The sequence below is a fragment of the Anolis carolinensis genome, chromosome 6, assembly GCF_035594765.1.
Source record: "Anolis carolinensis isolate JA03-04 chromosome 6, rAnoCar3.1.pri, whole genome shotgun sequence".
Classification (NCBI taxonomy): Eukaryota; Metazoa; Chordata; class Lepidosauria; order Squamata; family Dactyloidae; genus Anolis; species Anolis carolinensis.
Genome location: NC_085846.1, coordinates 115,384,244 through 115,397,350, shown reverse-complemented (window position 1 = coordinate 115,397,350; position 13,107 = coordinate 115,384,244). Strand labels below are relative to the sequence as shown.

Below are 13,107 nucleotides of genomic sequence, written 5' to 3'. Positions count from 1 at the left end.
AGACTCTACTATAGTCAACTTAATGACATACGTACCATGGACCATTGGTGTGAATTTCACTGGATTTTTTAAAGCAAGGAATACTCAGAGGGTTTTTTTGCCAGTTGTTTCAATGAAGGCACCGGGCCTTCATTGATGGTCTCCCATTCAAGTACTAACCAAGGCTGACCCTGCTTAGCAAGGTCAGATGTGATATTTAGCATTATATATGTGTGCATTCATAGGTTTGCTTAGGCAAGGAATATTCAAACATGGCCTTGCCAGTTCCTTCCTCTGAAGCCTACAGCGCCTGGCACTCATTGGTGGTCTCCCATCCATGTAGTAACCAGGGATGGCCCTACTTAGCTTCCATGACCTGGATGCCAGGTCGAGACCACTTTGTGGGTCAGTTTAGAAGGTCCCCTTGGCAGCGGGGAGGCAGATCCCCTTTGGATTCTAACCTGAACTTTCCATGAGCTCTCCAAGGTGCTGAACCTATTTGGATGAAATCATTCAGGACTTTAGACGCCCACTTTGAAGACTAGAAAGAAACATACAGGTTTTTTGGCAATGTTATAGAAGTCATCAACAGTCATTGGCTAGACCCCAGTCCCACTCCAAATGGACCCCAAAAGAAGTTCGGTCTCACTTTTGAGTTTCCTGGAGATGCTCAAAGAGATGCTCACAAGGGGAGAAGCTTCAAGATAAGCAGAACACCCTGAGCCAAGGAAAATGTTGTATATTCATGGACTACAACTCCCAGTTGTTGGCTGGGGGGATTCTGGGAGTTGTGGTCCACAAAATCACAAGCTTTACTATCTCTGGAAATGCTGTGGTTTTGCCCTCCACTGTAAGGACTGCTCCCTGTATCCCCGAGATAAGGATCAGAGCTCATTTTTTTGGCTTAGATTAGGCAAGCCCTTACTCTGTCCTTCCATAAAGAACTGAAAACCTGGTGGTTCCGGCAGGTTTTTAAATAATCCATTCGGGTTATGCTGCCTTTCCATGCCCTGAAGTGTGTAAGATTCATGCTATATAAGATTCATCCAACCCTGTATATGGATAATGTTAACTTATTGATCAATGTTCCCTGTCCCCCAATTGGTGATTGTTGTGACTGTTATTTATTGTTATTTTAGCTGTAACAGTTTTGGTTCCATTTATAATGTGTTTTTATGCTGCAGATGTATTGTATGTGGTATATTCATTGTTGGAAATTGCCCTGAGTCCCTTTAGGGAGATAGAGCAGTATATAAATAAAGTTTTACTTACTTACTTACTTACATGATAATTGGCAGTATTTCAAGGCTCAAGGTTCTTCTTTTTGAACTGCTACTCCAAGAATAACTGGCTGGGGATTCTTGGAGAGATAGTCCAAAAAGGCACCTTATATCGTGCTTTGCAAATTCTAGCTTGCAGCATTTGGACCAAAGTCAGATGGGTACTTTTGTGCCTTCAAGTCACCAGTTGACTTATGGTGATTCCCATGAATTTCATAGGGTTTTTGAGCGGTGTTTTGCCTGCTCCTTCCTTAGAAAGGGAGCTACAGCACCTGGAGGTCTCCCATTCAAGTGCTAACCAGGACTAGCCCAGCTTATTTGCTGAGATCAGATGAGACCTGGTGCCTTTGGGGTACTATTTGGGCTTATATGTTTGTGTGTTATATGCCTTCAAGTCAGCAATGCTTCCTATAACTACTAGGTACGGATTCTCCTCTGGCCAACCCTGTTTTTGCTCCTGTTCCAGCTGACTTTCCATTAGGCCTCCTTTCTCAAGTCGTGACCTGCTGCCTGTCTCTCCTGCGGTGCGGACCCAAGAGAACCACCCAAGCTGGCTGACAAATAAGCTCTCATCCCCAAAAAAGCACACACACGCATGACGCCCTGGGGCCATCACCCGGCTCGGCTCTCCTCTTATCTCCGCTCAGGCTCTTACATTTTTATATGGCACCTTAATAACCCCTCATTTCCATTACAAGTGCGTGCTTTTCCTCCTGTTTATCTTCATTTTGGAAAGAGAGAGATGTTCTCCTGGTAGCATATTGCACCTGGGGCAAGCTTTGGGAAGCTAAAGGAACGCCATGCTATTAGCCAGCAGGGTGGCAAAGGTTAGCGAAGGAGCCATATCTCTTTCTCATGGCAAGGAGTCCTTTGCAAATGGCCAGATTCTCTTCTGCCCTCCTTCTCTTCCCACGTTCACTCTGGAGCCAAATCATTACGTCCTTTCAAACAAGCTGTAGGTGCTGCTTTCCATGTGCCAGGGCTGTGAACCTTCAAGAAGCTTATGGAAGCTAAACTGAAAAGCTGGACTTCTTGGGAGAGATAAGGGAATAATGCAGTATAATAGTTGAACGTTAGACCAGGACTTTAGTAATCCAGGGTTCCCATCCCTGATCTGCCACTGAAACCTATTGGGAGACTTGGATAGGGTGCCATAAGTTGGAGCCAACTCGTAGACATGTAACATCCAAGTTTGAAGTGTGGTTTGCAATTCAGAGTCTGAGATCTGGTTTGTAGTTTGTGGCTGTGTGTAACATGGTTAGTTTGGATTATCAAGCCCAGTCTTGAAGGAACTTGGAGAATCCTAGAGTTGGAAGAGACTGTCATGGTCATCCATGCCAACCCCATTCTGCCATGCAGGAAAACACAGTTAAAGGCCTCTAGATCTGTCCTTCTCAACCTGTGGGTCCCCAGATGTTTTGATCATCAACTCCCAAAAATCTAACAGCTGGTAAACAGGCTGGGATTTCTAGAAGTTGTAGGCCAGAACACATGGGGACCCACAGGTTGAGAACCATGGCTCTAGAAAGACAGCCATTCAGACTCCCAGGAAGCAGCGGATTCCACCAAAGGAAGTTCTTCCCAATTGTTCAGTGGAATCCCATTTTTGTTGCCCTGTGTCTTAGTCTGTAAAGCAGCAGAAAGCTCAGTATGACAACCTTTCAAATGTTTAAACATGGCTTTCATGTCCCCTTTACTCAGCCTTCTTTTCTCCAGGTTAAACATCCCAATTCCTTAAGATGCTCTTCAGAGAGATTTGTGGTTTTGAGATCTTTTCACCATTTTGGTGACCCTTCTCTGGACACTTTCTGCTTGTACATCTCCTTCTTGAATTGTGGTGCCCAAAACTAGACACAATATTATCCTAGGTGAGATCTGACCAAAGTTAAGCAGAGTGAGACTAGGACTTCCCTCAGTTTAGACACTACACTCCTATTGATGCAGCCTAGGATGCATTGACCTTTTTAGCAGCTGCATCGCACTGTTGACTGATGTTATCTTGTAATCTTCTAAGCCTCACATATCACTTTTACACGGACTGTTTTCAAGACAGGTGTTGCCTATCCTATACTGTACCTATGCATTTCATTTTTATTGCCTAAATGTAGTACCAGCAAAATAGAAAAAAGGAAAAGTATGGTATATAATATAATATAAAGTAAGTTATGTTATAGTTCTATACTTCTATAGTGATATAGTCACTTATATATTATGATTGTAGTATCAGTTTATATATTCCAACTGTACAGATAAGTACATATAATTCAAAATTGTCTCGAATCTGAATTGGATTTAAATAAACCTGATGATTGACCGTAACTCCGTTCCTGTGGTTTACAGGTAGACTTATGTATAGTATCAATATCAATATAACAAACCACGTATAATCCAATGTCCAGTTTTAACAAATATAAGTAGTCTTATTAAAGTCTTGATAATATTCTCAAGGTTTGTAACACTCTTCTTCAAAATCAATCATTCAAAGTAAATCAAAGTTCCATGTCAATAGTAACAAAGAAGGATAACTCCCTGGTTATGTGGGATGTATATAAACTGATACTACAATCCTAATATATAAGTGACTATATCACTATAGAAGCATAGAACTATAACATAACTTACTTTATATTATGTTATATACCATACTTTTCCTTTTTTTTCCATTTTGCTGTATATAGTAGACATCTGTGCATATAGCTAAGTGTAGTACCATACATTTTTCCCTGTTAATTCTGTCCCAGCTCTCCAGTCTGTTAAGGTCATGTTGGATCCTATGGGGCATTTGCTGTCCTTCCCAATTTGGTGTCATCTGCAACTGTGATAAGCATGCTTTCTATTCCATCATCCAAGTCACTAATAATTGTCCAAGAAGGTTATTAATATTTCTCTTCTCCCCTCCATCCCGCAGCCACCAGGGAGTCAGCCTTTGTCCACGCCATTGCCTCTGCCGGGGTGGCTTTTGCGGTGACCCGGTCCTGTGCCGAAGGCTCGGCCACCATCTGCGGCTGCGACACCCGTCACAAGGGACCCCCGGGCGAAGGGTGGAAATGGGGCGGCTGCAGCGAGGATGTTGAATTCGGGAGTATGGTGTCACGGGAGTTTGCAGACGCGAGAGAGAACAGGCCGGACGCCCGCTCCGCCATGAACAGGCACAACAACGAAGCTGGAAGGACGGTGAGAAAAGAAAGCGGAGGTGTTTGTACCTTTGCCCCTTATATCAACTGAAAGCTTGTGACACTTTTAAGGAAGACCCTAGCACCCTTGGAACAATATAGGGTGCATCTACCTCAGTGACTCACAACCCTTGGTCCTCCTAGTGTCTTGGACTTCAGCTCCAAGACTGAGGACTTCAGCCTCAGCTACTCAAAATGTTATGGCTTAATGCTGTGTAGTCCTGGGAGTTGCAGTTTGCTGATGCACAATTTGGCAAAGAAAGCTTACGACCTTCTAAAACTACAACTTCTGAGATTTCATAGCATTGAACCCTGGCAGTCCAAGTAGTGTCTAACATCATTCATTCCACAGTGTGGATGCACCCAAGGAAAGCCATATTCAGCCATTTCATTCCATTGAACAAGAACATTGAAGAACCTAGAAAGTCCTAGTTGCAATATCTAAAACTGGCTTTCCATCAATAAGTCAGTCAAAGCTTTAGATGAGTCAGCTGTCCATTAAATTATGTTATCACTTATCGATTTGCCTATCCTATATTTCATGGCTTTGGTTAAATGCAACTTGTAGAACTAGATGAGAAGCATTTTAGACAGAATTAATAAAGCTTAACACCACTCAAACTGCTTTGAGTCAATGCTATGGAATTCTGGGAGTTGTAGTTTCGTGGGAAACCCACGTTCTTTGACAGAGATGGCTAAAGATCTTGTAATACTGCAACTCCCATGATTCCACAGCATTGTGTCATGGGTTTGCATTCCCTTGCCCCCGTGGCCTAGTGGATTAAAGCCTTGTGACTTGAAGGTTGGGTTGCTGACCTGAAGGCTGCCAGGTTCGAATCCCACCCGTGGAGAGGGTGGATGAGCTCCCTCTATCAGCTCCAGCTCCATGCGGGGACATGAGAGAAGCCTCCCCAAGGATGGGAAAACATCAAAATATCTGGGTGTCCCCTGGGCAACATTCTTGCAAACAGCAAATTCTCTCACACCAGAAGCAACTCAGCTTGCTCCTGACACACACAAAAAATTCCCTTGCTCTCGTTGCCCATCTTTTTCTTTGGATGCCTAAACTTTGTTTCCAAATGCTTTTTTCCTGCATTTTCTTGCATAGCAAACTAATCCTATCTTCCGCCTTCCTTTTGTTTCCAGTCCATCATTGAGCACATGCACCTGAAATGCAAGTGCCATGGGTTGTCGGGCAGCTGCGAAGTGAAGACCTGCTGGTGGTCACAGCCCGACTTCCGGGTCATCGGCGACTACCTCAAGGACAAATACGACAGCGCCTCGGAGATGGTGGTGGAGAAGCACCGGGAGTCCCGTGGCTGGGTCGAGACGTTGCGGCCGAAATACAACTTCTTCAAAGCCCCCACCGAGAGAGATTTGGTCTACTATGAGAACTCGCCCAACTTCTGCGAGCCGAACCCGGAGACCGGCTCCTTTGGCACCCGAGACCGGATCTGCAACGTCACCTCGCACGGGATCGACGGCTGCGACCTCTTGTGCTGCGGCCGGGGCCACAACACGCGGACTGAGAAGCGGAAAGAGAAGTGCCACTGCATCTTCCACTGGTGCTGCTACGTCAGCTGCCAGGAGTGCATACGGATCTATGATGTCCACACGTGCAAGTAAAAGGGAAGGCCCTTCGCTTTGTCGGAAACTCCCCTTTCAGCGGGGAAAGTCAAACTCAAGACTGAATGGAGACTGGAAGTCAACACAAATGTGCACATATCTGGAAGCTAAAACTGGTGGGCTCATATATTGAATTCATTTCTTCTTGACTCTCACTTCTGGAGGTCCACCGTGCCACTCCAGGCAAGATGAGCAACCAAGCAACCATCCATGGCCATGGGATTGTGCAGGGTTGGGTGCTGTTGTCCACAGTCTAGACTTGAGAGATGGATGACGAACTGGTTTCCTGAGACTCCCTCAATCTGCTCTTTCTTTGCTCAAAATGTATGGCGAGACTCGTGCTGTTAAGTGTCCTTTTGAAAGTTGTGGATCTTCCTCAAACATGGCCTGAATCTTGTGCATTACAAGGACGGAGAATGCTTTCTGGTCAATGACTCTTACAGGAACCAACCCGGCCTGCTATCTCAACTGCTAAGTTTCTATGTATAGAATTAACCATTGGTCGTTGTTCTTCAGATGCCCTCATTACAACTTCTTATAAGAACTGGAAGACCTGGCAAATGTGTTCATTGCGTTCTGTGGAATGGCCCTTTATCCCGATCCTGAACTGGTTGACGTAGTGGTTTGTAACATATACATAGGAAGTGAAGATCAAAATGGTGCTTCTCCCATGAGAAAAGGGGACATGGTCAATCTTGTATGGCATCTTGTTTTGGTTCAGGGTGCTAAACCAGATCAGTGGGCTGTGAAGGTAAGACCTGGCTCATTGGCCCACTTTGTACCAAGCAAGGATCCCATAGGAAGTGGGTTTCACACATGGGAAGTATGGGCTGCTCAGATGTTGAGATTTCAGTAGATATCTCCTAGGGACAAAACACAGATGTTCCTTACTTCAGTGTTCAAACAATATTGCAACGCAGTAGTCCTGACTCCTCAACTCAACTGTACAATATGTGACATAAAATGTTGAATGCACATTTCTTGGGTCCACCACCTCCATGGCTCAGGGAGGCTTCTGGAGCATATTCACACTGCACTGTTTTAACAATTTGACATCACTTTACCTGCCACAACTCCGTTCTTCAGAACCCCGGGGATTGTCGTGTGGCGGTACTTGGAATTCTCAAATCTGTTCCCATGATCTGAAGCATTGAGACTCTCAGGCAGAAAATGTAAAGCATCTCACAAAACTATAAACCTCAAAGTTTAATGCCACAGCAGTCAAAGTGGTGTCAAAAAGCTTTTGATTGAGTAGTGTGGACACACGATTGGTCAAAGGTCCATCCTCAAGCTAGAGCTTCTCAGATGCTATTCCCACATCACCCCTGAGTGCTGTTTTCTCATGAGACATTCCTGGTAGGCATGCCTTCAGCTCCCACACAACCAAAATCTTTGTTAACAATTGGGCAAATCCCCCCCCCCCATTAAGTCACATTTTTAGAAGAAAATATTTCAGATCTCAGCTTGGGAGAGCCTATAATTTCAGCTTCCCAAGTAAATATCTCTCTTTCATTGGTTGGTTATTGTAATGCAGTAGTCAAGTAGTTAAATTTATGGGCACGGGAAATATTTTTTCAAATTTGGATAAGGTTGAGGGATCTGGTTCTTCTCGCTGCCTTTAAGGACCAACCAAATTGATGTGAGCCACAGAAGTGTCTCCCCTTATTCAGCACACAAAGGAAGTTCAAGATATCTGTGTTTCATCCCAACTTCCTAGTGTATGCTTCAACAGTGTGTCAACCATTGGCTCTTTGGTTATTTTGGACTATAGCTCCCATAACTCTTGGCTTTTGTCCATACTTGACCGACACACCTAGGATGATGTCCAAAACATCTCAAGGGCTAAAGGCTCAGAATCATCTTGCCTACAGAACCTGAAGACCTCCTTAGAAGTCTTTCAGAGGTGGGATGTGTTTGTAATAATGATGCATTTGAGGGCAAATACAGATGACCTTTGGTCTTAGTTTTTCAGAGAAGTCCACATTTAGTTTTCCAACCTTTCTGCAGGGTCCTATAATAGTGTTTTATGATAAATTAGACCCCCAAAGAGTTGTGTGGAGAAGGAACCACCTTCTTTCTCCTTGATGAAAGTTCTCGTTGCCTTGGTTGCCCAAAACTAATCCTCACTCATCACCAGAGCTTGGTAAGGTTACTTTTTCAGATGCCAACCCCCATCCAGCATGACCCTTGGGGATTGTGGTGTTTCCAGGGTCTGCTCTCCACTAGTAAACAAACAAGGTGAGGGACCAATTTGTATACTCAGTTTGATCCATCTGTCTGCAGCTTCTCCTTATATCAGGTCATTTAGTCTCCTGACTGGCCACTTGCCTAAATGACAGTAGCCTCACAAAGGAGTCCAGACACAGGGTGGCAGGTCATTACTCCTTGAGAAGTGGTCATCTGCAAGGGCTCTAAGCTTTCCTTGAATGTTGCAGGTTGAAGTGGGTCAAAAAAGGTGATAACACAAGTGGGAACTGTAGCCCTTTCAAATGTCAAACTCTCCTTTTCAGCCCATAGAAAATGTGTTAAAATACCATCATTTTCACATGATAGGTGCAATCCCATATCCTCTGAAAGTAACATAAATGCCCACATGCAGAAGTATGTTGCACTCGCAGAATAGCGATATTGCACCTCACATGCCAATAACTGCATTTGGAAAGCACAATTGTGAAACTGTCAAATGTGATACTATTGTATGCACAGCTGAGTTTCCATCACTCTCAACAGCGTCCATCCACTGTGTTATGGCAAATAATAATTGACCTTGAATGCATTGCACAGCTTTGCCTGAATATGTCTCAAATGGGATGCCAGGTCAAATGCATGGCACAAGAAACATATTATGCTTCCAAATACACCAGAGACAGAACTGAATAGAACAATCCAAATCTTCTTGTTTGAATCCTGACACTAATATAGAGTATTTTCAGATGTAGTTATGGAAAGGGGAGGCAAATGAGGGGCACTATCTCCCCAAAATAAAAATTCTGCTCCATAAAATGAAACATTTTCCTTCTGCTCACCAATAGCTGCAAATTGGGGAGTAAAATTATCAGGTGTTGCAGTGGCTTCTTACGTTCCCAAAAGCATAACACCCCAATTGGCTACACAACCAGGAGAATAACACTCAGGGCAAGTTGAATCCAGTCTGCATTACATCAGAAAGAGGTGCAGGAATAAGCGAAGGCCTTGCTCTCCATTTCGGAGATGGGATTTAGGAGCGCTTAGCACTGGCAGCATTGCGCCCTGGTGTCATCATGCCCGTTCTGCTGGGATATGCAGTCGGCAAATGCCAACCTCAGGGATGCACAACGTGGGAGATTATCCTCTTTTCCCCCCCAACCTGCCCTCCTCTGCCTTCTCTGGTGATGTCAGATATTTGTTTGAATGATGGAAAGCTTAGGAATTCTTGCATATCCACCCCAGGGCAGAGACGCAGCTGCAGGAATATGATCTGTCAAGTTTCAAAAGGAATGAGCTGGTTCGGGGTGGCTTTTACTCTTCTTTCACTTTTGATCCCATTTCTCTTTCTTTCTTTCTTTCTTTCTTTCTTTCTTTCTTTCTTTCTTTCTTTCTTTTTTTCTTTCTTTCTTTCTTTCTTTCTCTTTTGCCCTGGTTTTCCCACCTCTTGGGAGACTTTGAAAAGGGCCCCAGAGCTACATTTCTCTTCCATGCTCCGAATTGGTTCCCTTTAAAAATATATATATTATTATTTGCTAGGAGTACATCTACAAGGGAGAATGAATGCAATTCGATGCCACTTCGAACTGCTATAGAATTCTGGAAACTACTTTGGTGATGCACCAGCCATCTTTTGCAAAGAAGGATTGGGATCCTGGGAGTTGCAGTTTGGAGATGTACCAGCACTCTTTGAGAGAGCTGAAGACCTTCTTCCAAAATTACAATTCCTGGGATTCCATAGCATTGTGCCATGGCAGTAAAAGTGTGTCAAACCACATTCATTCTACAGTGTAGATCAGCCATGGGCAAACTTGGGCCCTCAAGGTGCTTTGGACTTCCGTTCCCACAATTCCTAACAGCCTCAAGGCCTTTCCTTATCCCAAAAAGGAAAAGCAACTCCCCTAATGTCTGATTCCAGTTGAAAGGGATGGTGCAGTCCATTATTAGGCAATTACTATCCATCTCGCCAATGCCAGTCTTGCCTGTTCTGCATCAGTCACTTCAATTGGCCCAGCACTAAAAAGCATTGCATTTTTTCAATGTTTTTGGAGGGACAGGAGACAGAAGATGACCCCTTCCCTGGCTCTTTTGATTAGTTTTAATAATAATAATAATAATAATAATAATAATAATAATAATAATAATAATAATAATAATCTGCCAGCTGCAAAAAGCCACCCTACTGGGATCTGCAAGCATCATCCGAAAATACATCACACAGTCCTAGACACTTGGGAAGTGTTTGACTTGTGATTTTGTGATACGAAATCCAGCATGTCTATCCTGTTTGCTGTGTAATAATAATAATAATAATAATAATAATAATAATAATAATAATAATAATAACTTTATTTTTGTATGCCGCCTTCATCTCCCCAACGGGGACTCGGAGAGGCTCACATGGGGCCAAGCCCAGCATATCATATAACATCATAAAATGAATAGTTAAGACAAGCATCAACATCATAATTTAAATAAAACATGATTAAAACAAAAATATTAAAACAATCATTTAAGGCATTAAAAGTCTAGTATAGCATAACAATATGGGCGACGGTCAAACTGAGGAGAGAATGTCTATGTCAAAATAGAACATATATCCAAAAGACAAGACAGGTAGAGAGATCAATCTGGAATGGAAGACAAACTATAAAATGACAGGGAGGTTTTCAATATGGATATGGGCCAGGTTATAATGGGCTTGTCCAGTCAAAAACACAACAAATCTGTAGTTGGTTTTGGCACAAAAGAAAGGAGACTGAGAAGATCGTATTCTTTGTGGACACCGCAAGTCCAAAATGCTTGCTTCTCAAAGAGGCGAAAGGGCTCCCTCACCTTCGCATGTTAAGACTTCACAAAATTGTAGGATTGAGGACTTTGGCAGGTGATCAAGGGTTGAAATCTGATTGTTAGTAGTAGTCAAGGAAGCCCGTTGAATCAATGGGAATTGGAAAGTAAACACTTGGGTGTGTTGTGTTGATTCAGTGGACCTGTTCTAATTGGGAGGAACAATTCAATTATTTTTATTATTTTTTAATATTAATTTTTATTTACATACATTAATAATTTACAGTGAAACAGAACACAGAACAGTAAACATTTTACAAACAACAACCCCACCACCAAGTCCTGAACAAGTATCATTTCATTTACCATAAAATTTATAATTCTACCATTAAACCAATGTCATTTCCAAAATTCCTGACCAACAAGGTTGTATTGTTTTCCTTTTTCACTTTCAAGGACAAATTTAATAAAAACTGACCAGTATAAATCAAAATCAGATCTATTAATTTCTCCCCTGAACACCCTCATTTCCATTGATAATTGATCATTTAGAGCTACATTCCATACCTCCCATTCTTCAGTGTGAGATGGGTTACTACCTTCCAATTCCTTGCAATTATAAGTCTCGCCGCTGTGAGTAAAATAATTACCAATTCTTTCTTTTCCATTTCTAAATTCAACTTGGTGGCATCCATTAATAATGCTAACCTCGCATCCGGCGTGATGTTTAAACCTATAATGTTACTGATTTCTATAAATATGTTATTCCAAAAACACCTGAAGGACCCAAGTTTGCCCATGGCTGGTGTAGAAGCACCCATAGAAGTCGCCAATTTTCATTCAAATTAAACTGATTTTTGCATGATGTTTCAGTGTATGTCTCCATGGCCCAAGAAGCAGCGTTCAACTTGAACTCACCCCAATTGCCTCACAAACTTCTTAAATCTGCTCCCCAAAACCAATGGTCCACATTCACAGTCCAGTCCTGCGAAAAACACCTCCGTAATGGTTCTTAACTCAATACTCTTTATCTTGAACGCATTGATGAATCAACAGAAAATACAAACCACAACAGAGAGAGAGAAAAGCCCTGAAATTCCAAAGCTGTTATATAAAGTAGAGTTGTCACTTTCTTGGGGGGGTATTTTGTTGAGTCTTGATGGGGGTTTTTTATGCTTATTTATTTTATGAATAAATGTATATATTAGTAAGAGTCTATATTTGCAGAAATAACCAGCGTTGTCAGTCGGCCACTCTCCTTGTCATCCGGAACCCAGCTGCTCACGTTATATGCATTGAATTAGGAAAATAACAGGGACCTTTTGTGTTATGTATTTGGACATTCGCAAGCCATGGAGTGGCTTCTGCTGTGTTGTCGGCACTCAGATGTTGTCCACGTGGAGCCTTTCCATGGGTGTGCGAGGATCCTGTATGGCTCCAGGCAATGGCCCCGTCGTTATCCAGTTTTGCACTGACATCCTGCTAGAAATGTCATGTAATTATTATTATTATTATTATTATTATTATTATTATTATTATTATTATTATTATTATTATTATTTTGTTTTTGGTACCACTTCTGTTTCATAGATGTGTTTAACTTTATAATGAAAATTAAAAATATGCATTAATTTTATGCTAGTTGCTTTCCATTCTTGGCTGAGATTATCTCGTTGCTTTGGCAGAGTGACATTAACAGGACGCAATCTTTAAGCTCGACACATTCAGGTTTTAAACAGAAAAAAACACAAAGAAAACTACAACACTCCTACATACATAAACACAAACATGCTTGAACAATAACTAGCTACACAATTCCTCTTATCAGCATACATCCTTACTTTAATTGAATGTACAGTAGAGTCTTGCTTATCCAACGTAAATGGGCTGGCAGAACGTTGGATAAGCGAATATGTTGGATAATAAGGAGAGATTAAGGAAAAGCCTATTAAACACCAAATTAGGTTATGATTTTACAAATTAAGCACCAAAACATAATGTTATACAACAAATCTGACAGAAAAAGTAGTTCAATATGCAGTAATGCTATGTAGTAATTACTGTATTTACAAATTTAG

General features: G+C 42.2%; 1 protein-coding gene across 1 annotated transcript in view; it reads left to right on the top strand.

Annotated features, from left to right (window-relative positions):
* Nucleotides 1-12,665, top strand: part of wnt3a (Wnt family member 3A) — an 87,951-nt gene extending 75,286 nt beyond the window's left edge. The window contains exons 3-4 of the mRNA XM_062984458.1: nt 4,168-4,433; nt 5,579-12,665. Of these exons, the coding sequence (XP_062840528.1) occupies nt 4,168-4,433; nt 5,579-6,058 (746 nt within the window). The 3' untranslated portion in view covers nt 6,059-12,665. The remainder of the gene's footprint in view (nt 1-4,167; nt 4,434-5,578) is intronic.
* The last annotated feature ends 442 nt before the right edge of the window (nt 12,666-13,107 follow it).